A 25193-nucleotide genomic window follows, 5' to 3' on the forward strand; every position below is an offset into this window, starting at 1 on the left:
GAAAAAAAGGGGATTTCTGCTAATAGGGGGCAATACTCACAGCTGGGCCAGGCTGACCAATCGGACCCTGTGGGCCGGTGGGGCCTGGGGGACCCTGTCACAAAAAAGAAATGTCAAGTCAGTGTTAGGAGCAGAGTGACAAATTCACCTGGAAAAGGTGAATTCCTTCAACACATTCTCCATGAACTGCATTAATTCCCAAAAGAGAGAGGGAGAACAGGGTCAGGTCTCCCTGGACGCCCCAGCATTCCTCAGCCCTCGTGCCAATGGAGAGCAGGCACATCTGAACACATCTTTGCTGCAGCACAGCCATGTCCCAGCACTCAGCTCTAACCACTCACGGGTAACTCTTGTTCCTCAGGCTCTGGGCAGCACATAAAGGCTGTGGAACTGGATTTACCACAGAATCACAGGATGGTTTGGGTAGGAAAGGACCTTTAAAGATCTCCTGCTCCAATCCCTCTGTCATGAGCAGGGACATCTTCAACTAAATCAGAACTTCAGCCAAAGACCCAACTTTGATGGCAGCACTGCTCATGTTTCACAGATATTTCTATGCTAAGTGGGTGATGTGGAAATATCTCAGTGTTCCTGGGAGCTGGAGGCTCCCACTTGAGGCACTCACTCTTTTTTTACATCATGTGGGTATTTGATGAAGCACAGAAGATGAATCAACATTAAAAAGAAATTAAATTCATATCATTTTCTATTTCCAGCAAGTCCCACAACAAACCACACCCAAGAGATGCAGCTACAGCAGAGTCCCCTCCACTCACCTGCTCCCCCTTGTCACCTTTGCTGCCCTTCTGCCCAGGCTCCCCGATCTCACCCTGCCAGGAACAAAGAGACAACGTTAATGCCACACCACCCCCACATCTCAACATCCCAGCAACAGCCCTGTGTGTCTGCATCCTCATCCCAAAGATGCCAAATCCCACAGGAACACCCCAGTGTGCTGAATACTGCCAGAGATTTGGACATTCCAGGTGCAACCAAACCCTGTTCCATCCTACAATTCCGAGGCTGCCACACGATGCAGGAAGCTGCATTTTGCAGACCCTTTTAGCAGCCACGAGGGATTTGTCCCAGCTGATGTTTCCTGGGAATCCTCCACTCCAGAGGGGCTTAATGAGAGAGTGGGCAAAGGTAATTAATTTGGAGAGGCCGGGAATCTGTGGGCAGGCACCTGCTACAGGCTTGGGGGAGGCAAACTGGATTTCAGGGAATGATGTGGCTGGAAGAACACACGCAGCCCCGTCTGCTGCTGCTCATCCCACGGGACTGTGAGCTCCATAAAACCTCCTCTGGAAGCACGTCCCACCCAACTGTGGGATGCATCATGGGGCCAATGTGGCCCAGTTCCTTCCCAGAGTGACCCCACGCAGCAGGAGCTGTCCCCACCTTATCTCCATCCTCTCCAGGAGGTCCAACAGGACCTGCTGGGCCCGGCAGTCCCACGGGGCCCTGGATGCCATCCCGGCCAGCCGGTCCTTGGGGACCCTTCTCCCCCTGGAAGCAGAAAAACAGGCAGGTCACACACAGAGCTCTCCAATCGACCCATTACAGCCCATTAAGGTTTTATTCAGCTGCTAATAACTCCTGGCTGCACAGGCAGGAACAGAAAGCCGGTTCCAGCTGGTATTTCATCTGTGCTCCTTGTCTGAAAGGAGACAAAACTTCTGTCTTGAGGGATAATGAAAAGAACAAACAAACGTAAACAGTGAATATCCAGATCACAGCTGCAATTTCACTGCTACAGCAACATAATCTGATTTAATCTGAACCCTTTGCCATCTCTGTCTGGATGACAAACAAGACCCCAAGTAATTTTTACTCCCACGAGCCAGTTTTTGCTGATCCTGGTCCTGGCTGCCCCAACACTCACTGCTGCTCCCTCCCTGGCTGACCCCCAACTAAAGGAGGTTCTCAGGAGGCCTCGAGCTCCCTCCTTGAGATTCTGGACAAATAAAACCACCTGAAGTGAATAAAACAATCTCTGCTTCAGCACCTACTGGCACTCCTTTGAGCAGGAGCCTTCAATCAAATTTGTTTGTTTACAGGAACTGAACAGTGAATATTTTCCAGTTCCCTCGTATGTAATTGAATTGCATCCGAACCCTGGGTGCTCTCCCCTCAGTAATTAGATGCCACGTAAATTGCCTATTCATGCCGCCCCTGACTGACACATGGTGTAGGTACTCAGCAGGACAGATGTTCCTCAAGCTGATTCACCAGGAAATTCTTGCCTCTGGATTAGCTGCTGGACTTTCTAACAAACCAGCAAACGCGGCTGATACACGTTTTTGATAAAAATCAACCTCCACCAGAGCAGCCTGACATCACCAAAGCCACCACTGGCTGGTTTTGCTGATGGGGCTGGCTCAGTTCTCTGCCCACAGGCCTGGCCTTTGGCTGTCTGTCACCAGGAGGTGACACAGGCTGTTTGTCACCTGTCCAGCCCCCAGCTCTTCTCGTTGCCTGAGGACACCTCGGTCCCTGGGGTCATGGCCATGCTTGATAGCAGGGGTGTCACCAATGGGGCACCTGAGCAGCTGACATTCTCATGGCATTTTCTCATCTTGAGCACATCAAACCACAGCATGGCAGTGGTTTGATGTGCTCAAGATGAGAAAATTCCTTTTTAATTGAATTCCTTCCTAATTGAATTCCTTTTTTTGGGATTTAAATCCTTCATACACCTCCACAGGGACTGGTTCCATGCTCAGCTCCCTACTGTACACATCTCCAGCTGTCCCACAACTATTCATCTTTTACACTGGTACTTACTGGAGCTCCCTTTTCACCCGCAGGTCCTGGAGGTCCCTGAGGGCCAGGTCTCCCTGGCAGTCCTATAGGGCCAGCTGATCCTGCAGGACCACGCTCCCCAGGAGAGCCCTGTTGGAAGGAGGAGGAAAGGAGCATTAATTGCAGTATCAAGCTTCACCCATGCCCAGACAGAAAGAAATCCAAGCTCCTCATCCGTGTTTGTGCATGTCTGATGGGATAACTGCCATGTGAAGAGCTGGTACCACCAGCCTGAGGGGCCCTGCAGATTGTTTTTTTTTAATTAAAATCTCTGGAAGGGCTGGATTCTTCTCTGGATGGTGCAGAGAACTCAGTTCCTGGGGACACATCAACAGCCTGGAACAAGAGCATGAGCCACTTCACAGCCAGCAGGGAGGGTTGGATGATGAATGTTTCCTTCCAGGAGGGTGGCCCTGAGCATGGATCTCAAGTGGAGACAACTTCCAGAGGGAAAGCAGGTGGATTAGAAGCAAAATCCTGGATGTCCTGAAGCCCCTGCAGTTGCCTCAGCCTGTCACGTACGCCCACAGCTGACCCCACAAAATTACGGAGTTGTTACATGCATGGCTTGTAAAATAAAGGAACATCCAGGGAGTCGTCAGGAAAATCGGGATAAAGCCTGGAGCTGTGACTAACCCTCGCCTGGCTCTGCCAAGCTTGTAAATGGTGGTGCCTGCAAAGACAGGGATACTCACGGCTGGGCCTGGAGGGCCTGGGGGACCTTCATTGCCTTTCAGCCCTGGAGAACCCTGGAGAGAGGAAAACAAAGTCATTTGGGGAGTGGGGGCTGGCCAACTGGACCAGCTGGGAATCCTCCAGCTGGAGAGAGCCAGCAGCCTCTACTCACAATGGGGCCGGGGAGGCCTCGCTCTCCAGGGAATCCTCTTAGTCCAGGGGGACCGTCCTTCCCTGGGAGGCCGGCGGGACCGGGATCCCCCTGCAAGGACAGGGACAAAAAGCTGAGGATCTGCACATTCCATGGAGGCCCAGCTCATCTCGCCAGGCTCCAGCTGGGATGAGGCAGAAGCTTCATTTCTTTTCTGAATCATCCTCTGCATCTCCAGGGAGGGACAGGCAGCAAGGAGGGTGAATTGCAGTCCCTACCTTGGTCCCTTCTTTTCCAGTGAGGCCAGGAAGGCCTTGTTCACCCGGGGGACCCGGAGGGCCTGGATGCCCCCGCTCACCCATGGGTCCAGTCTCACCAGTTGGACCCTGGAAAAAACCAGTCAGAGAACATGGGGTGGGTGTTGGCAGAACAACTGAGGAAGGAAAAAGTGCAGGATATCAGGTTAGTCCTTTGGGCTGCAATGGGATGGGAGAGGTGCCTTTTCAGTGCCACCAGCAATCCCTGGAGAGATTCCCCCTCTGGCATCTACAGGAGCCTTGTTTTGGAAATGGTCAACTTTTTACTTGGCAGACTGGAGGCACTGGGAACCTCTGGAGTGAGAGCAAATTTTACACAAATGAGATGTTAACACTCCAACTATTATGCTTAGGTTTTCCTTTTTAATTGAAAACTTCCTAAGCACTCTCCAAGCCTACTGATTCCTCCTCGGATGGGGCATAAATAATGCATGAGGCTCGTACTCCGTGGCAATTACCGGCTGCCTTTGTGCCCTCCGAGGGCACTCAGGGTGACAAGTGTCACCTCAGGCCCAGCCAGAGGGCTCCCCAGCCACCCATTTTTAGGAAGACAAAAGCCACGTGCACAAACCCACGGTGTCCCTGCCCACTGGTGGCTTTGGGGACAGGGCTGTAACTCATGTCCTGCTGCAGGGGAGCACTTAGAGCACGCAGAGCTCACTCAGCAGCCACAGATCACAGCAACTGCGCCCAGCAGAGCCCCACAAAACTGCCACAGAACCTAATTTGCACTTGACAAGACAGACAGGGCCGCCAGGGAATTGCCCCTAATCAGGGAATTTACAAATCAGGGACTTTATGCTGTCATTAAAGAGGACAAATTAATTACTTTCTAATTAAAGAGCTGCTCCCCAGCAGTTCAGGGAAGAAGGCTCGACCCAAAGCATGCACTCAGTGTAGGCTCACTGAAAGTTGTGCTTGTTCCCACATTGCACAGAGCTCTTGGTGACTGAAAGGAAACCAGCCCAGCCCTGACAGAATCTGGCAGCACTTCAGATTAAAGAGGGATGATTTTCCTCACAGTGACAGGGAAGAGCACTCCGGCATCACGTTTGCTCTGCCCTGACCACCAGCAGCTGCACAGCCCTGGGAGATCTCATTTAACTCCCTGTCTGCTTAAGGTCTTTTAGCTGGGTTGTGTTTTTTACACAAATCTCTCTCTCTTACACCGGTTTTCCACCAGGGTGATTGTGCTGAGTTCACAGGAACCACCTCATTTAGGTTTTTCTAAACCCCATCCCGCCCCTCAGCAAGGTGAGCTGGGGCCATGAGGGGATTTCACACCTGCCTCAGGAATTTCAAAGCCACCTGACAAGGCTTTGTCTTCCCTGGAAAAGGAGTCCCAGTTGAACCAGTAAAGACCAGAGGGCTGGTACAGGGGTGAGCATTTGCTTCTTACCTGAGGGCCTACGACACCAGGGGGGCCTGGAGGGCCAGTCTTGCCTTGGAAACCCTGTTAGAGAAAGGGAAAAGACAAAGAGGTGACACTTCTGCCAAGGACTCCTCCTGAGAGGGTCACACTGGACCAGCTGCTCCTCCTCCCGTGAAGCCTCTGACCAGCATGGGCACCCGAAGGAAAAGGGAATAAGAAATCAAACAGAAAGTGGGAAAAATGTACATTGTACATTTCTAAAGGGTGAAACAGAGGAAGAAGAAGGGATTCTCAAAGCTCTGCTGTTTGGATGGGGCTGTTGTGGTTTGCTCATATAGATATATATATATAAATCTGTTATGCTCATAAAACCATAGAGGAAATGCCTATTAAAAATGTCATTAATGGCTATTAAAAACCAGTGTGAGTTTCTCCATGCTGAGCAATCCTTAAAAGCTATTTCCCTAATCCTGCTCCCCGTTCTGGTGCTGGTTTAGGCTCAGTTCTGTCTGAGCTCAGCTCCCAGAAGCGCGGGGGCAGCACCACAACCCGTGGGGGCTGAGTGAAGCTTTATCTCCTCCATCAACATCTGAAAGGAATCACAGCCCTGTCTGTCCCCAAACGATGACGAGCAGAGAAGTCTCCATGACAGCTCCTTCCAATGGCATTTTGAAGAGGGACAACAAGGAACTCTCAGCACTTCGATTGTTTGGCTCTCCCAGGCTACTCTTCAAAAAGCACATTAATTATGGTTTTTACTCCAGCCTGCTGACAGGCTTGAGAAATGGCATTTAGGGCTCACGGGCTATTTTCTCGTTGCCACAAAAGAGGATCAGATAAATCCCATGCCAACGCTAGTCTGTCATGCTAAAATAACTCCTCCATGCTACTCTGGCTGCCTGCAGATCAGAAAATATCCTGTCACTGATGGGGAAATGGCAAAATATCCTTAGGAAATGAAGGTACAATTGAAACTCTTATCGTACACAACTATTTAGACCATTTCTGTGCAGGGCTTTCCTTATTAACCTGAAGAAAGGGGTTTCCTTTTGTGCTCTTTGAGCCTTGGGCATGGGGTTTTTTGAATCTGTCATGGCTTTTTTAGAGCCAATCTTTGCAAATCTAATATGGCCAAATACCTCAGCGTGCCTGTTTGCTGCTGAGTGGGAACTTAAAGAAAAGAGGTGTTTGGCACAGAGATTTCAATCTTGCATGAAGAGACACTGCACTGACCACGCTACCAATGTAGAAAGAGTATTTAATTCATTTTTATGTTTCTCTCTTTGCTTTTTGTCACTCTGCGGGGAAAAGGGGACAAAAAAGGGACTTCTGCTGCTTGGGTCTGAAGGGGAAAGTGATCTCTGCAAGGTTGATGGCACAGGTTAAGAGAGATTCTGTTTCCTGGGAGAGGCAAACCGAGGAAAGCTATCAGGGAGAACTTTCAGACCCCAAAATAATTAAAAAGACCATTCTCCATTCATTCCTGCAGACTTGGAGGTTGATGCTTTTTATTCCAGTCTCAGAAGCTGATGACAGCAAATGCTGTCAAAGTTTTCACTGCTCCCTCCCCCCTTGGCTGGAGGTGTCCTTGGATGTCATGAAAAACTCAAGGAAGGAAGGCTCAGTGTCAGTCAGGCTCTGGCAGGTAAAAACTCTTCACCTTTAAGTTAATCTTGACCTGAGGACTGGGCTCAAAACCACCTCAAACCCCTTGTTTTAAAATCAGTCCTATGGCATGTAAATAAGTATCTGGTGCTGGGCTGAACAGTGTTTGCATTGCCTGGCTTAGCAAATGGCAGGCAAGTTAATTAAATTGTGTAGTAAGTTGAGGGGAAAAAATGCATAATGTGCAAAGCCCTTTTTATGCTCATTTGCTGGGGAAGGCAGTGAAGAAAAATGGGCTGCTCCTCACAGACCATCCCGGGCAGCTGGAGAGACACAGACCCTCAGGGAATCCAAACCATCCAAATGTGGGGCTGCATCTCCCCAGTGGCACAGGAGGGTTTGGAGAGACCAAAATGAGGCTCAGGACTCACGATCTGCCCAACATTTTCTGGCTACTTACAGTTTCTCCTCTCTGTCCAGGGTGCCCAGGCAATCCATCCTTCCCAGGAGGACCCTGTGGCAAAAATATCACCAAGTGCTCAGTAAAAAAACTGTGATAAGGATTGAATCAGCCCTGCTGGCCTCAGCTCCCAGCCATTTCACAGGGAAATGGGGGTGCTCAGAACCCTAAAAGCTACACCCCTTTCCCACACATCTCCCAAAGGATTTATCTCACAGGTCCAGAGCAGGAGCTGCTCACCACACTCAGGATATCACTCCCAAAACATTTCTGAGGCCCCCCCCCAGTGTACAGTAACTGCAGAGACAGCAGGGATGTGCTGTCCTCCATATCCACAGAGGGACAAGAAAGCACAAAGCAGCCAAGAAAGATCCCAGAGATCCTGAGTCAGTAGGAAATGAACATTTATAATCAGCTGCAATTTACTTGGCTATTTAAAATCTGAAACCATGGGCTGTTATCAGCATGTCTCGTTTTTATTGGGAACGTCACCACTTGTCAGGGAATCAGCTCAGGCTGGGTGGGAAAGACTGGATTATTTCTTTGGATGTCCTAGGAATTGAGTTACTTACAGGGGGGCCTTTTGGTCCAGGAAATCCAGTCGGTCCTTGAGGCCCTGGTGGTCCCTGGGATGAAAGACAAGCCAGAGAACTTGGTTAAGGAACCTGCAACACTTGATATGAGATATTACCTCTGTGTGAGCAGCAGGTGAGCACAAAGATCTGGAAAGCCAAATGCTAGGAGATTTCGTAGAAAACAATTACAAAAAGAACAAAACAAAAGCAGAAATTGAGGCTAAAATCATGGAAGTCCCATTGTTTCAGTATTTCCACCTAACTGTGATCTGGAGAGAGCAGCACAAGGTCCTCGAGAACCACATCCTCCAGAAACCAGACCCTGGCTGCCTGCAGTCACCCAGGGGTGACTTTTCCCTCCTCCCAGGAGTGATGCTTCCACAGGACACCCAAAGTGCCACCTGAGCCCTCCCTGGAGAGCTCAGACGGGACCTAAGGGCTGTGGGTGCCTTGGGGGACGCCTCTCCCCAGCAGCACTTTCACCTTGGATTTCTAACCAGAATTTTCCTTTTTTGCTTTTGCTGAGCTGCATTCCTGGCTCCTGCCCACTCCTCTCTGCTAAAAGGGCACCCAGGAGGATGCTCCTTGCCAAAAACTCCTCAGGCCTGCAACCCCACCTCCGCTGCCAGAGCACTGGACTGAGCTGAGTCCTGCTTTACCCCCCAGCTCATCTTACCCGTTCTCCAGGAGGACCAGGGGGGCCGTCACCACCAGAGTTGCCCTTTTAGGAATAAGGAAAACAAGAGACCATTAAAAAACACCCAAATCTTCTGTGTGCAAAGGCTTCAGATGGCACCAGGCCCACGGTGACACCACACCCCAGCAACTCCCCCAGCCCTCTCTAATAATAATTCTGTGTCAGGAGCAGCAGCCAGTGACAAACGAGCAGCTGCTTGTTCCCCACACATCCCTTCATCAAAATCCAGGGGAGATTGGGCTATTTCCACCACACAGTGGCCTCCCTCAGAGAGATAAATGCCACCCCAAAGAGGAGGGATTTATCAAAAATTCCTGCCAGCACAAAGCCCAGACATTTGTTTTTAAATCTGGCAGCACAGTGGTGACAACATCTTGCAACTAAAGCTTTGCTTCCATCAAGTCTGGTGATCAGTGCTCAGGTAATCAGGCACTGCCTCTGGCTTGGCTGGGAGAAAAATCCCAGATTTTGCTGGTGACCAATCCTGGGTGAACAGTGGGAAGGCAAAGTGGCTCTGGGGACCAGCAGCAACACAGGCCCTCACCCCCAACACAGCCTAAGGGCTCTAAGGGGGTTTAAACTCTATTTAAACACCAAAAACAAGGGGTTAGGGGAGGTTTAGGGGGCTGTAGGGTTGTGCTGGTGTGCAGGTTGTGCTGGTCCTCAGTCTGGGCATGCACTTCAAGTCCTGCTGACTCCCGGGCCAACACATTTACAGAACCCGTGCACGTGTTCTGCAGTTGGGTTGTGAGCCATTTAGCTGGGAATAAACCTCAGCAGGGCTCAGCTTTCCAAATCCAATGGAAAAGGAAAGCAGGGAGATGGAGGGCGATGAACCAGATGCTCTCTACACCAACACGACCCCAAAGGCCCCCCCAAGCCTTACCTTCGGGCCAGGTTTTCCAGTGCTTCCCCTGGGGCCTCTTTCCCCACGTGGACCCTTGAAAAGACACAAAAGGGGACATTTGAGGCCTTTCTGCTGCCTCAGGCGAAGCACCTCAAACACCTGAGCTACATGGGGACAACAAATCATCCCAGAAGCAGCAAGGGGTGGCAGAAGTCATCAGAAACGATTAAACCACGTTCACTGCTGAGACCCAGCCCCAAATCTGCGTCCCCCTGGCTTAGCTGCAGCTGCTGAAGGCCAGATACCCCCCAGTGAGGACACAAAGAACATCCCAGTTTCCCTCTGGCCGTGACAAGGTTTGAAAAGGCACAAGGATGAAGAACTGGCTCGTTACCGTCGGACCACGCTGCCCCCTTGGACCTGGTTTGCCAGGAGTGCCCTGGAATGGAAAAGGAGAAGGGATTAGGAACCAGCACCATAGCAGAGGAACCCGCAGCAGGGCCTGTCACACACAAACTGCCTCAGAACCTCTCTGCTTCTCATCTACCATGAAAAGATCAGCAGCAGGTTCACTTTCCTCTCCTGGTTCTTGTATTTATTTGAATTTATAGCACTTGGGCAGGTCTGGACAGTGATCCCAATGTCCAGACAACATCTGTTCTCTGAGGGAGCGAATTTCTTCAGGAACAGCATCCCGAGTCCTTTAAAACCCCACAAAGGCTTTCAAAGATGAGGCCACCCACTCAGACCATGCAATATCCCATAAACCCAGCTGAAAGGCTCTTCAACTCCACCACCCCAAAACCTGTAATCCCTTTTTCCCCCCACTGATGTAGGGCAGGACCCTCACCCTGCTGCTGCCAGGTGCTGCAGCGGGATATGGAAGGAGCGGCAGCAGATTCCTGCTCGGAGCAGTTCCTTCCCACCACAAAGGCCAATTAGGCTGCCCTACATATTTACAGATCTTCCCTAACTCGGAGCTAAACAAGGAATTCCAGGCGTTGTTTGGCAGCAGCTCATGAGATCTGACAGCTGCCCTCAGCTCCCCGGGATGGGGGACTGGGATTAATCCTGACATGGAGAAGGCAGAGGCTGCTGGGGCCTCAATCTGGCAGCACTTTAAGCTGTGCCTAAAAGAAAAGGAATGGCCTAAAAGCCCAGTTTTAGCTGGTGTCAAATGGCTAAAAAAAAGCTGAGGGGTTTGACTTTGCTCCTTTGGACCTGCAGCCCATTAATGGCACCAATCACCTGTGAAAGGAAGGGAGAGGAAGCCTCGATCCCATGGAAGGAACACTGGCTGCTTAAAATATCACTTTGCCACTTTCTGCCCCAAATCCATCACCTCGCTGCGCTGCCGGCTCGGCTCTGACACTCATTAACCAGCAGAACATAAAACAGGAGCTGGAAAACTTTACCACCAACTTTCTCCCAGCTGCTAAAATTAGTCCTGCTGAAATCTTCCTTGTTCTGCAGCTCCATTTATTAAAGCCTGCTGGCTTTTTTTTTTTTTCTTTTTTTAATTAATTACAAAATTCCCTTTAAAGTACTCCAGCTGGTTTTCTTTGAGCTCTGGGAGGCTAAATTGGGAGCAGGTGGGGAGGAGGGGGTGCTGCCTCCCCTCAGGTAGCCCCCCACACTCCTCTCCTTCTTCCACAATTCTATTTTTAAGCCAAATTTCCCCCTGCTTATTGCTGTCATTAATCATGCATTCAGCCCCGTGTACAGTCGCAAAGAATCTATATTCCCTGTAAACGTACACAGACCTGTATTTTTCAAACAAAGATTCTGACGTGAAGGAAGCTAAATTCAGATTATTTTTGAGGCACACAAAGAAATGGGTGGATTTGGGGAGTTCCACACCCCCCAGGCTCTGTCAGACTGGGCAAGCAGGGAAATCTATTGTCCCCTGCTCGTGGCAGAGGCCTCTGAGCTCTGGCAATAAGATTTCTTATTCATGTTTAACTACTGATTTCATGAGCAGCTCTTGAAAAGATCCTGAGCTCTCCTCGAGCTGAGGATGGGGTCGGTGATGAGCAGCTCTCAGGGGGTTGAATGGGTTGTTATTCTCCAAAAGCACCAGACACAGAATCAAAGACTGCTTTGGGATGGAAGGGACCTGAAAGCTCAGCTCATTCCAAACATTCCCATGGGCAGGGACACTTTCCACTAGTCCAGGTTGCTTCAAGCCCAGTCCAAAGTCATTCCAGGCTCTTTTGAACAATTTCTCTCCATCTTTCCTGCAGGTTCCCTTCAAGTTCTGGGAGGCCACAATCAGCTCCTCTTCTCCAACAATCCCAATTTTCCCAGCCTTTGCTCAGGATCATCCTTTAATCATCTTCATCCCTTTTTCCCCTCCCCACTTTTACCTTTCCATGCCTTTTTTTGTACAACTGAACAGTTACAAGCTGAACTTTCATGTTTGGGGAAGTTCAGCACTGCAACATCAAAATTCAGCTGCCTGTGCAGGTCCTGTCCTTCCACCTTTGATTTTCACTTTTTAAAAAGATTATTTAAGGGCTTGGGAAGACTCTTTGTGCTCTGAAATAACAAACAGAAAAGCTGAGTTGCATTTTGTGAGAGAAATGTGGGATTTGCATGATTTTGGCCACATCAGCCAGGGGGTTGAAGAGCTTAATGGTGACAAGGTGATAAAGAAAAGGCAAACAAATGATTTGGGGTTGTTTTAGGTGCAAATTGAGTTCTTCCACAATGAACTGGAGGAGAAAACCTTGGAAATTCTCTTTCTTGACTCCATGTGAACACACTCATAAACCCAGCAATTTGAGTGGTCTCAGGAGAACCAGAGGGGGATTTATCAAATCTGACTCAACGAGGCTTAAATTAAGATGAGGGTCTGCATTTGGACCCCAGCTCAGCCCATAATTCTGTATAAAATTGCTTTTCTCTTATTTCAAATGGGATACTTGGGAGCAAAAGAAAAAAAAAAAAAAAAGATGGATAGCAAAGCTGTTACTGAAAATCAGCATTTCTGCTGCTACTCTCACGTTTCCAAGCTGAGCTCCTGTTGCTAGTGGAAAGATTTGGCCATGAAAATCTCTGTCTACACTGATAAAATGAGTGCAGGTTGGTGGACTGGGTATAAAAATGGTAGAAATGGTCTAATCACCCATTCAAAATTTAAAAAAAAAAAATTAAAAATAGAAATTGCCATGAAGTAAATCAATGTTTGAAAGGTAAAAAACCCCTTTTTAATTCCTGAACTGAAGAAACGTGTGGTATGCCAAGGGTGTAACTAAATATCCTCACTACCTCCATTAAAGGCACAAAGATAATTTGGAATAAAAGTGACTGAAGTGCTGATTTTTTGTCTTTTCTTCTCTTATCATGGCTTGGTTCTGAAGCTGGGCCCTTCCCCATCAGATCTGCTCCTTCCCCAGTCCCTTTCAGGCTGGATAATGCCAAAATTCAAGCCTAACCCCGTCAGGATTTGTTCCAATCTCATAAATGGCCAGCTCCTGGTACCTTCTCCACTCCCTGGAAGGTTTCCCATCCCAGATGGATTTTACTCCATCCCAGAATAAAATCAGCCATGGATGTGGAGGGTTCCAAGCAGCACATCCCTCCCTGCTCTCCTACACCCCCCAAAAATCCAGCCCAGGGGTTTTATTGCTGTTGATTTGAGAAGGAAGGTGGTAATTCCAGGTAATTCCAGGGCTCCAGGGAATTCCAGGCCGAATTTCCCGGCCTCCCTCCTCCTGCCCAGCCGGAGCAGAGGGAAGGATGAGGATGAGCATTTCTAGTTCAAAATGAAATGAAGTAATAAAAAAGGGGGATGGATAGAACCCAAACTGCAGTGGCACGATATTAACACAGTGCAAAGTGATTTGTATTTCCTGGGCTCCTCTCAAAGCTGTCTGTTAGAAGTCATTTCTATTTAAATGAGAGGAAAAAGGAAACTAATTCCACTTGCTGTCCTCACTCCCCCTTCTTGTCACTGTGACCGGAGCTGGTGCAGAAAATGACTTTGTTTGTACTCTGAATCCCTTAATTCGAGCATGTTCTGCAGCAGATTAAAAAAAAAGTCAGTATATTTAGACAATTCCTATTCTGAGAGAAGGCTGTGGAGGTGGGGTGAGAGGGAGAGACAAGGCTGGGGGATGAAACCCCCTGATTTCCAGGGTGTCTCTGAATTTTGAGCAGCTTATTAAAAGCAGCCAGAGTGTTCTCAGCCATGCACGTAGAATTGCAAGTTAGGTTCAAAATGGTTCTGGCTGCTTCTGAACAGATCCAGCCATCTCTAATAATTACTGTTAATTAAAGAGCTCTTTGTGCCCTGAGCAAAGTCTGACAGTGCAGGAAGGATTCAGGTTCAGAGGAGACTCTTAAAATATCCTGAGGGGAAAATTTCCAGGGTTTAATTGGGGAGCTGCTGGCTGTGTTATCACCAGCATCCTCCTGTCCTGCAGCAGGAACCCCATCCTGGGATGAGCCTTTTTGGGCAATTCCTAGGTGGGAAAGCCTCTGGAGCAGCAGTGGAGAGATGCCCACATCCCCCAGGAGCTTTGGAGAGCAAAGAAATCAGTGAAGCAATGGACAAAACAGCTCTTACCCGTGTGCCCTTCTCTCCGTTGGCTCCTGGAAATCCTGGGAAGCCGATGGAGCCCTTGGGAAAGAGCAAACAGAGAGGGAGAGGCTCAGGACACACCCAGGGGCAGCCCTGGCCATCCCCACCAGCACCCACCAGCCTGGAGTGACCCCAGCAGCTCCCAGCCCTTGTCCCTTAAACCTCCCTCTAAAAACAGCAAAACCAACGCAGGCCTGGGATGACCTCAGAAACTAAATTTCCTCCAAAAAAAACACAAAAAAAAAAAAAACCCCCAAAAAAAACCAACAAAAAAAACCCAAACAAACAAAAAAAAAAAAAAAAAACCAACCAAACCAGATCCACGCCTCATTAGCAGTCACTGCAAAGGCCCAAGCCCATGGATGTGATGGGAGCCCAGGCAGGATTTGGATTTTAGCTCCTAAGTCACTGTGGTGCACATGGAAATTTAACTCCTGGCTTGTTCCTTTCTGATGTCAGTGCCTGGAGAATTGGTGCTGCTGCTTTTAAAATATGAATTAGTCCAAGAAAATGCAAAAAACACCCTCGTCAACCCTACTCCAGATATAAAATGCAAATTAAAAAACAAACCATCCACACCACAAGCAGGAAACAATCTCTTGCAGATAATTACGTCTCCAGAATAAAACAAGCCCGGGTTGGTTTGCTGTTTTTTTTTTTTTTTAAGCAGTGAACATGAATAATGAAATACGATTCTTAAGAAAAAGTTAACAAAAACAGAAGTTCCCAAAGCCTCCAGGGCATGTGAAAACCGGGCTGTAGCCTAAGTCTGTGGAGTGGAATTCACGGTTTTAATTTAAAAAAACGCCTCGAAAATGGCCCAAAAGGAGGTGGGCGTGGAGATAAGCTACAAAGGATGTTTGCAAATATGCAAATGGCAGCTTTATTTTCATTTCAGGGAGACCCTGAGTCATTAGCAATTCTCCTTAATTAATTAGATAACACCATCCTGGAAGATAAAAACCCTAATCCAAGGAGAAAGACTATAATGCCTTTTAGCAGCAGGAAAGCTCCCAGGGAGCCTGTCTGTATCCATCCCTGCACATCCCATCCCTTCTCCAGGTCTTCCCACCACTTTAGGACCGAAGCCATGCACAACGAGCCCCTGAATTCCACCAGCTCAGGGCTGGGAGCTATTTTTGCCCATCCCTATTTTTGTCCTGCATGGGTGGGAAGGAGGGACCTCGTCCCATGAGAGGGGCTGAGCTTGGCTGTGTCCCTGGGTTCTCCATCCCATCCCAAACTTCCCCATCCCCATTACCTTCGGGCCCTGCCTGCCCGGATACCCAGGCAGTCCTGGCACGCCGAGTTTTCCCTGAAATACAAAGAGAAGTGTGTTAGACCTCAGGAGCAGCATCAGAGCCAGCAGAAAGGGGAGATGCTGAGTGCAAGGAGGAGCGGAGCAGATGGAACCTGGGTGGAATTAAACTTTGGGGCACTGAGTTCATCCTCTGCCCTCCCTGAGGGATTCCCAGTGGGGAGATGCAGAGTGAACACTGCGACTCTGCTGAGGATTAATTGGGAATGGTTGGGGTTCTATTTAAATTAGACTGGAGTCCATGATACTTTTAATTTCTCCATTTATTCCCCTCTGATCTTTTTTTTCAAGGCATTGTACCCAAACAAATAACCCCAAAGAGACCAAAGCCTCGACGTGGCTGCACTAAACCCACATCCTCGGGCCGCCCTTCACACAAAATTCCCACAGCTCCTCTTCCTCCCTCTGCCCTAAAACTGTCCCCTCACAGCTCTCCACCCACCTGCGACAGCCAAAATAGTGGGATTTAGTGTAAAACATGGAATTCCCATCCTTGGCTCACCTTCTCTCCAGCAGGCCCAAGAGGCCCTGGATCTCCATTGGGGCCAGAGCGACCTTTGGGACCTTCGGGCCCATCCTCACCCCGAGGGCCGGGGGGTCCAATTTCCCCCTGTTAATTACAAGGTAAGTGTTAATTAGACAGGCGGGTCCCAGATCCCATAGATATTCCATGCAGATATTCCATGGAGCTGCTTGAACAGCTCTGGGAGAAAGCTGGGCTTCACCAGGAGGCTCAGGGGAGATTAAACTGTGGAGTGGGACCAAAGCTCTGGGGTTTGATCCCCACAAAACCCATCTTTTCCTGCAGCTGTTATCCCATCCACACACGGAACATCTCCACAAAAACTGCCTTCATTGGCTCTGATTGCAGCCCTTTCACCCTCCTCCCGCTTCCCAAATCGTGGCTGGATGTGCAAAGCAAGCCCTGGGAAGTGTTTAATTGAGGGCTGACGGCAACTGCAGGACAATTATGGGAATTATTGGGAAATTTGAGAGTGGAAAGGATTGAGGTGTGAGATGGACTGTGGCACTGCCAGCTCCAGCAGAGTCACTCTGTCACACAGGGGAGCAGGAGATGGTTCCACGCTGGGAACAGCCAGGAGCTGCTGGACACAGATGGATCCCATCCCAGACTCTTACCCGGTCTCCTTTGATGCCCATGTCACCTTTGAAGCCAGGGAAACCATCTTCACCCTAAATAATGGAGAAGGGAAAAGTCATCCAAGGTATAGGGGGGGGGGGGAAAAAGAATTAAAGTTTCTCAAGCCTCACTGTTCAGCCCCTGCTCAAGCTGAGGTCCCCACACTGCCCACCCCAGTGGCTTCTCCAAGTCCTTGGAGAGCACAAAGAGGCATGGAAACCCACCCAGAACCCCAAGGGACCCCTACAGTGTCCCCAGATGTGCCTTGCATCCCATCCTGCCTGCAAGCCAACATCACAAACAGGCCCAACATGAATAACAAGACCTTGGGAGCACAATTATTTCTGAAGTAGGACTGGTTTTATTCTCATGGAGGAGGTTTTACACCCAGCTCGCAGGCAGCCTCCGGGACACTGCAATATTTCCTTCAGCCATTCATTAAAAGGAGGTTTAATTGCAGATTAATTAATAATGCATCTCCTCCTACAGCTGATCCCTGAGAGGCAGTGAAGACACAGTTCCCAGAAAGTTTTAAAGTTTGGGAGATGCCAAGCTAAAACTGCTGAATTTGCTGCTGAATTGCTGTGGAGGGGCAGGAATAAAGGAAGGGTGCTCAGGCCCCCTTTTTTCCCAAGAAAAACCCCTTGTGCAGGAGAAAACATTCCAGGGAAGGTCCTGTGGGATCCACCTGCAAAAATGCCCAGAAACTGTAGAAACTCAACCCAAACTGAACTCACCTTTTCCCCCTTGGTGCCTTTCAACCCACGAACTCCATCTGCTCCCTTGGGAGAGAAACCCAGATATTACAAGGTATAGGGAAAGTTTAGAGGGAAGAAATTAAAAATCACCATTAATTGTGATGATTTCTGCTTTCTCTGATGTCGATAATTATATCTCTGCAAACTGTGAGGCTCTTAAACATATCATTAATTAAATATCAGCTGCTGCCCTCTGGATTTTGGCTCACCAGGGAGCATCTTACGGTCCCAAACCTCTGCTGTGTTGATTTGGTAGGTGGGGTTGGTGGTCTCTACCTATAAGTTCTGTTCCCAGGGACAAAATTCACAACAAAATCTTTTTTTCTGTCTGTATTTTCCATAGAAACTTGAAAAAAAAAAAATGAGCATCCACACCAGCACAAGAAAAAACACCACTTTGGGTTTTTTTTGTTAAAAGGAATAATGCTTTGCTTGGGTGTTTTAAGTTTTTCTTCCTTTTAGCACGTCAAGAAAAAGTATAATTAAAAATCCATCAAGATTTGTGCAGCAGAGCAGGGCTCTGGTAAGGGAGGAAAGATCTGAAAGTTATTTATGGCTACAAACCCAATCAGACACTTCTTTTTTTCCCCAAGCTGGAGGCTCGTGCAGTTCACGGAACGCTGCTTGTAGGAAGCTAAACCTTGGCTGTGGGGTTTGGTGCACCACACAATTTCTTGAACTCCCTCTAACGTGGAGCAGTTCCAACTTCAATGGGAAATCCAACATTCCCTAATGGATCACTCTATCTCCATCTGCAGCCTTGCAAGAAATGAGCTGCAAGTTTGCTCTGGTTAAACACATCCCACTGAAGGTGGAACAGCAAATGGGTTTCTGCTGTTGAAAAGGAGGGGTTTGAGACAATTTAACTTCACCTTTCTCAGTCTCCAAGCTGTGTTTGTGTTTGCCAGTGCAGATCCCTGTGGATTCATGGGATTTTTGGGATGCAGGATGCATGTGCACCTGAATTGGTACATCCTGATGGGCATAAAACCACAAGTTGGGGAATGGGGAATGGGGAAAAAATCCCCACTGCCTCGCCAGCAGCAGGAATGAGGCAGGAGCTGGAATTCAATCCATGAAAAAGCACATGGCTGAGACACTCAGGCTCTGCCTAGCAAGGCTTGGGACCAGGAGCATGAAAAGCTAGCTTTGTGTTGGGAAAAGGCTGCTCTGGTTTATCAGCCTTGTAAAAGGCTGCACATTCTGGCTGGGATTTACTCTGGCTGTAAACTGGGAAGAATGGGAATGGGAGCGAGCCTTGCTCTCCCAGAATTACGAGCGAAATCTCTCCAAAGTGCTGAACTGGGGTTGTTGAGGAGCAGGGAATTTGTAATCCCCCATGGATAAAATGCTGGCCCAAGACTTGCTGGAGCAATAACTGCAGGTGGTCACTGAGGTGGCCCTGAGTGGACATCTGTGCCCACCAGCAGTGTCCAGCACAGGCTGGAGAACTCCAGTGAGATGGACACTGCTTCTCCATCTCCTTACCTTGACTCCACGTGGTCCTGGATAACCAATGGGGCCCTGAGGACCGGGGGGACCCTGAGGGGAACGAAATGCAAACAAGAAAAACACATCAGAAACCAGCACAAAGGTGCAGAGATAAGGAGGGGGTGTGGAAAACAAATTTCCTCTTTCCCACATGGGATAGGAATGGCAGCAGCCATCTGAAAATAGCCCAAAAGAGCCCCAAAGAGTCCAAAAGAGCTGCAGGAGCATCACCTGCAGCAGGTGTGGTGGGCTGAGCTGATGGCAAAGACCCATCCAAGAGGAAAAGGAGAATGACAAGAGTCAGGATGGCAAAAACTTGTTAGAAAGGGGATTTATACACCAGGGTGATGATTTGTGGTTTGGGTTGAAGAAAACCAGGGAGGAGGAACATGTTCTGCTGCCTCTCTGCTCCCAAACCACCCTGGTTTGCAGGAACAGCAGAACCAGTGATGATCTCGGAGAGGAGGGATCACCCCCAAAAAGGAAAGGTCGGAATTTTCAGCCTCCTGTGACACCAGTGGGACAAATCCAGCTGTGGTTGTGTCCAGCAGCACCAGCACTCCTGGATGTCCATCCAGCTGGACTGAGCTCTAAGCAGACACTTTGGACAAGTGCAATGTTTTCTGATGCTTGGGCTGCAGCAGGAATGCAGCTGGCAAATCTCCTGGACAGATGGACCAGTGCATAATTCAAGGGCTTTGGCCTCTGGCAATAATCTCAAATACATTGTTCAAGAGGGACTCTGAGAGGGAAGGGAAAAAAACCCTATTTTCTACATTCCCTGTGCCACAAAGGATATTTATTTGTGTCTGTCAAGAGCAAGCTTCCCTTCACAGGTTCTCATTGTGTGCTGGTCTGTGGAGCTCTGCTGGCCAGGAGAGCTGGGAGGAGCTCAGACCAGGAGAGACACCCAGACAGATCAAATCTGGGCTCAGCTGTTCAATTTAACTGGGTTTGTTTCTCAGCACCTCCCCTGCCCCACATCCCTGACTCCCCAGCCATCCCTGTGGAGATCCATCTCTTGGCAGAGCTGAGGGTTCTGTGGACACCTACCTGACTCCCCTTCTCTCCAGGAGGGCCTTCCTTGCCAGGATGACCCTATGGTTAAAAGAAACAAAGAGAATTTTGGGGTTTAGTGCACATTTAATGCTTTGGTAGCTGTGATTTATTTGTCAGAGAGCAGCTGCTCCCCAGGAAGCTCCTACTGACACAAGTGGCCCCCCTGAAGCCACCTCGCTTTTCCCAGAAGGAAAAGAGCAGCATTTGGATCCTTGGTGCTTTTCTACCTGGTTATTGCTAGTTTTACCCTTCACCACCTCCCAGCAGAGCAGCACGAAGCATTCTGGAAGATTCTTTGCACAGCACAATACCTGGGTGAGTTCAGCAGCAAAGCAACAAAGGGGTTTTGCAGGTAGGAAAAAGAGATAGAATCCAGGTGGCAGGAAACTTGTGAAGGTCACAAGATGCCCAGACTGGTCAGAGCCCCTCATTAAGTTCCTAATCCCTGGAGTTCAGTCCCAGATCCCATGATGAGTGCTCAGCTAACCTGCATCCCTGTGAGACAGAGGCTGGCTGGAGGCTGGCCAGCATTCCTCTTGGGATTTGATGCTGAATAATTCAGCATCCCAGAGTTTCCAATGTGTTCTCATCAACAGCATTTAGAGCCTTTTGCTGGGGTCCCAGGCAGTAAAAATCAAAGTGTGAGTTGCCTCAGGTAGAGTTGGGAGGATCAGTGAGAAATGGGGGGAACCCAGCAAAATGATTTTTAGTGGTTTCCCTACAGCTGGGTCCCAAACGGAGCTGGGATCTAAAAGAACTCCTGGATTGGCAATACCCAGAGTATCAATGACCCCTAAAAGGGCACTCACTGCACACTCAAGGACTTTGATTTTTAAAGGATGATGGGAGCACCTCCAGCTGCTCTAAAGCCATTCTGCACTCACTGGTGTCTTCACTGAACTCTCTCCTTTAAATACGCACATTTCTTCTGATATAACAAACAAAACTCTGAGTGTCTCCCATCATCAGTTTCAGAACAGGAGTGTCAGACAAGCCAGACTCCCTAAACCAGGCTGGTTTAGTAAAGGAACAGAATGACAGCTGTCATTCCTACAGCAGCAAAATGGGGGAGAAAACTCGCATCTCAGTTTGTCCTGTGAGTTTAACGACACCAAGAGCACCAGGGCACAGAGGATCCATAAAACCACTCCTGCCTTCAGCTCCAGGATGAACCTGAAGCAGGATCTCAAAAGCTTTCGCCCACCCTGCACTAAATGTCCCCCTTTTCACCGTGCCCATCTCCCTGGCTGCTCCTGAGATCACAGATTGATGAGCAGCTCTCGCAGCAAGGCCCGCAGGGATTTTCAGGGCTTTTCCAAGACAGATTCCTATAAAAAGAACGCTTTTTGTCCTTGGAAAGAGTAGCCCAACCCCTCAAACGCTGCCCACCTGTGGGAAAGGTCCCTGTCCATGCACAGCCACTCTGCAGCTCCTCCACAGCCTCCAGGCTGCATAAAAATAAGAGTTTCTCCAGCAGAACCTCCCCGGAGGCTGCTGCAGGAATTTCCCATCAAAACCTACAGATTTAGAGATGTTCTGGGCTTTGCTGGAGCTGCTCTGTTGACTCAGCTAACAATTGTACGGATGTTCCAAGTGCCCTCCGTAGGAATGATAATCCCAGGGTGGGAAATGCAATTTTTCTTTCTTCTTTTTTTTTTTTCTCCTCGGGTCGTGCTCTGCATTTACATTTGCAGCATGAAACAATTTTGCGGTTTTCATTCTTAAATGAAAGAATGAGATGGGTAAAAATGAGACTGGGTTGAAAGACCGGTGATCTTGTTGAGACTGATTTCCAGAGCGAGGAGCAAATGATGTTTAAAGAGGGATTAGAGAGGGGGAAAGGTGCGAGAACGGAACATTGACAGGTAATTTCCACCTGCTCTTATCACCCCTGTGCAGCAGCGCCCAGGGCGAGGCCAGGAGCGCCCCAGGCACGGCTGGGATGTGAATAAACACCCACAGGATCTATCCCTGCCTCGGGGAGCTGCCAGCATCCAGAAAACACAGCAAGAGCGAGAAGAGTGGAAAGAGAGGCCTGGAGAGATGGTGAGAAGTACCCAGAGTGGGCAAAGCTGTGATGGGGCTTCCCAAACTGATCCCAGCCTGCAAGGAGAGTGAGAGCTGACCTTGCAGGGTGTGGTTCTTTTCCATATTCAACTCTCTTGATTTCCACATTAAACTGCCTTTATCCCAACCCATGACTTCTCTTGCTTTTACCCTTCCCGTTGCCTCCCTTTGAGCCGTGAGGGGCTCAAATCACAACCTGGGCTCCCATTTCCCAAGGCCAGGGGCCATTCCAGGCTGGGTGGATGCAGGATCAGCCCTGGCAGGGCAGCAGGAGAGGAGCACTTACCGGGGGCCCATCAGCACCAGGCATGCCAGGGAGGCCAGGTTTGCCCAGCGGGCCCTAAAAGCAAACAGAAAAATCAATCAGAGCCTCCTCCAGAGCATCAGAGGATAGGGATTTTCAGCCCCATTTCCTGCTTTTCCCAGCTGTGAGAGATGGAGAAACTGCCCCAGTTTGTAAGGAATCCGTGTATTTCTGTGGGCAGAGCTGTTCCAGCACCCCGGGATGCTGCAGTGCCCGTGCTGGCACCTCACACACAGCCAGGATGCAGCAATGAGAGCTGCACAGGAGCTCGAGGCACCACATCCTACCAAACACCCAGGATAATGCACAGCTGCGTGAGGACAAGGTGGAGGATATCAAACTATGGGGTCACAGGGCAAAGAAATGCCCATTTTTGGGTGAAAAACAACAAAGGAGAGGAGCTGCCCCGGCTGACTGGACTTGCTGCTCTAACACTGCTCAGTGAGCACCTTTTAATTAGCAACTGCTGATTTCTCACACATCAGGAAGTGCCACTTATCTGGCAGAGCTGTCAGTGTGCTCCTTCACAGGGGGATTATTTGATAATTCCACTCCAAACAAGCAGGAGGGGACACCCAGGGACACACACAGTGTCCCTGCTCAGTGCGAGCTGAGCAAACCCTGAACGACCCCTCTGAGGGAGAAACTTCTCCTCCTTTAAATCCTGCTGGTCCCAGGGCTGCTGGGGGAAACTTCTCCTCTTTTAAATCCTGCTGGTTCGAGGCCAGCACCAGTCCCACATCAACAGCCAGAAAATCAGAGAGGCAGAGGGAGGGGATCCATGAGCTCTTCCCATTATCATCCCACTCAGACTCCCAAAACCCATGGAAAAAGAACAATTTTCAATCCTCCCCTCATGTTTTACCATAGGCTGCCTTCAAAATGTTTCTCCTCAGAGGGGAAATGAATGCAAATATGATGAATTAGAGGTAAACCAAGCTGGCTTGATCTCTGCTCTGTCTGGAATGAGAGGCATTAGACTTTCATGGCCACGGCTGCAAACAGATGTTGCACATGGGGCAAAGGAGCAGCTGAAGGAGCAAAATGTAAATCCATGGCTGAGGCCAGAGCTGAATTTAAACTCACTTTCTCTCCTGGGGGACCGATGGCACCTTGTGGACCTGGAAGACCCTGTGAAAAGCCAAAAAAAAAAAAAAAAAAAAAAAAAAAAAATTAGGGTCATTAAGGAACGAGTCATTCCTTCCAAATGCACCTTGGCAGAGTCTCAGCTGAGCATTATTTTAGTGCCTGTGAGGGCTGGGGACTTCCCCAGCTCCATTCATTCCCAAAATGTTTTGTGAGGGGCAAGAAAATGTCCTTTTAGCTCTGGAGAGCTGCACGGGCTGTGGGCAGCCAGGCTTGGCCCAGGAGGGAAACAGGGATGCTCTGAGGAGCAGGATTCCCTGAGAGCCATGGGAAAGGCCTGGATATCTGGCTCTGGAGCAACTGGACAGTGGGATGGATGCCAAACATCAGCCAAGGTGTGACTTGGCCAAAGAAATTCCTAGAGCAGCTCTGGCTTTGCCCCAGCCAGGTGAGAACCGGGGGATCCGACACTGGGAGTGTTTTCAGGAAGATTTTGGAGCAGCAAAATCTCCTCGAGCCAATTCCCAGCAAATCTCTCAAATTGCTGCTCCCATTTCTGGCAGGGAAGAGAGGCTGGTGCTGAATTCCACCCCTTTTTCCCACCTGTGAAGAAGGAGATTTGTTCTTACCTGAGCCCCTGGGTTCCCCTGCTGTCCTGGGGGGCCTGGCTCGCCCTGAGGGCCCTGTGAGGAGACAAGGGCAGGGGTGAAGGTGGGAAAGGCGAGATGGAGCTGGAACCACAATTCCTGAATATTCCCCAGCCATATCCCTGTATTCCCACTGCCTGGACACACCTGAGCTGGATCCACACCCTCCCACAGCACCCTGAACCCTCTGTGACCTTCTCCCAGTAACCAAGAGCTCCTGGAAATGGCTTTTCCAAATGGGATAAGGGAGGGGGAAGTCACTCCAAGGCACACTGACTCCTATCCAAGCATTTCCAGCCCACAGGAGCTGAGCAAAGCTCTAACACCACCTGGCTCTGCATTTCTTCTCCAGGGAATCCATCCCCTCCCCTCCATCCAAGGCCCAGAGAAACTTTTTCCTTCTCAGTTAAATGCCTCTGGTTTGATACTCATTAGCCCAGCAAGCATCTCGACGAAAATGTTTCATCTTTCACGGAGAAATAATGTGTAATTCCATCAGAAATTACAATAAATTAACATCCATTTGCTGCAGGACGATGTTCCTGGTGCTTTTCACAGGCTTTGATAGGAATCTAGACCAGGCTAAAAAGCAATTAGCAAACCTAATCCAGCAGAATTTCACATGTTGCTGTATAGAATATCTGAACTGCTTGTAAAAATTTGCAGGGAGAACTTACCACATTCCCTTTGGGACCTGTTTGTCCATCCATGCCAGCCACACCCTTGGAAAGGATTTAAAAAACAGCAGCAGTGAGAAAATACCTCATTATTTCACACCACAAAAGCAGGGGAAATTGCCATAAAAATAATAAAAAAAGCAAGAAACCCCTTGGATCATGTGGAAAGGGAACAATTTCCTAGAGGTGTTTGGTAAAGCAGCCAATTCCATGAATCCAGGTGGATTTTTTAAAGTCATTTCAGTGCTTTCCCCTTTGGTTTCACCTGCCTGCGAGGCACAATCAGCACCAGGCTGAGGAAATCCTGGCTGGATTGCATCCCACAGCAAGCAGGCAGGGAATGGCAAAGGAAAACAGGGAAAAACACGTGGCTTGGGATGCAGGCAGGTAAAAGTGACAGGGCTGTGCTGCCTCGTGCCAAAAAACTGGGGGTCAAACACTCCCTGAGCACCTTCACTGAGGGGGGAACATGGAGATGTCCCCTGCTGCCATTTCAGAATCATGGGATTGTTAAGGTTGGAAAATAAAATCACCAAACCCAGCATTAACCCAGCAC

At 49.1% G+C, this 25193-nt stretch overlaps 1 protein-coding gene across 4 annotated transcripts in view; it reads right to left on the reverse strand.

Annotated features, from left to right (window-relative positions):
* The window catches only part of COL5A1 (collagen type V alpha 1 chain), a 133612-nt gene that overhangs the window by 19862 nt on the left and 88557 nt on the right, over window positions 1–25193 (reverse strand). For all 4 annotated transcript variants that reach the window (XM_039561503.1, XM_039561502.1, XM_039561501.1 and 1 more), the window contains 24 exons: window positions 24638–24682; window positions 23943–23996; window positions 23314–23358; window positions 22210–22263; window positions 19851–19895; window positions 18795–18848; window positions 17286–17330; window positions 16548–16601; window positions 15910–16017; window positions 15351–15404; window positions 14075–14128; window positions 9899–9943; window positions 9544–9597; window positions 8637–8681; window positions 7958–8011; window positions 7386–7439; window positions 5348–5401; window positions 3910–4017; window positions 3653–3742; window positions 3501–3554; window positions 2788–2895; window positions 1402–1509; window positions 777–830; window positions 41–94 (listed from right to left, as the gene is read on the reverse strand). In XM_039561503.1, the coding sequence (XP_039417437.1) occupies window positions 41–94; window positions 777–830; window positions 1402–1509; window positions 2788–2895; window positions 3501–3554; window positions 3653–3742; window positions 3910–4017; window positions 5348–5401; window positions 7386–7439; window positions 7958–8011; window positions 8637–8681; window positions 9544–9597; window positions 9899–9943; window positions 14075–14128; window positions 15351–15404; window positions 15910–16017; window positions 16548–16601; window positions 17286–17330; window positions 18795–18848; window positions 19851–19895; window positions 22210–22263; window positions 23314–23358; window positions 23943–23996; window positions 24638–24682 (1494 nt within the window). The remainder of the gene's footprint in view (window positions 1–40; window positions 95–776; window positions 831–1401; window positions 1510–2787; window positions 2896–3500; window positions 3555–3652; window positions 3743–3909; window positions 4018–5347; window positions 5402–7385; window positions 7440–7957; window positions 8012–8636; window positions 8682–9543; window positions 9598–9898; window positions 9944–14074; window positions 14129–15350; window positions 15405–15909; window positions 16018–16547; window positions 16602–17285; window positions 17331–18794; window positions 18849–19850; window positions 19896–22209; window positions 22264–23313; window positions 23359–23942; window positions 23997–24637; window positions 24683–25193) is intronic.

This window comes from Corvus cornix, chromosome 17 (genome assembly GCF_000738735.6).
Source record: "Corvus cornix cornix isolate S_Up_H32 chromosome 17, ASM73873v5, whole genome shotgun sequence".
Lineage (NCBI taxonomy): Eukaryota > Metazoa > Chordata > Aves > Passeriformes > Corvidae > Corvus > Corvus cornix.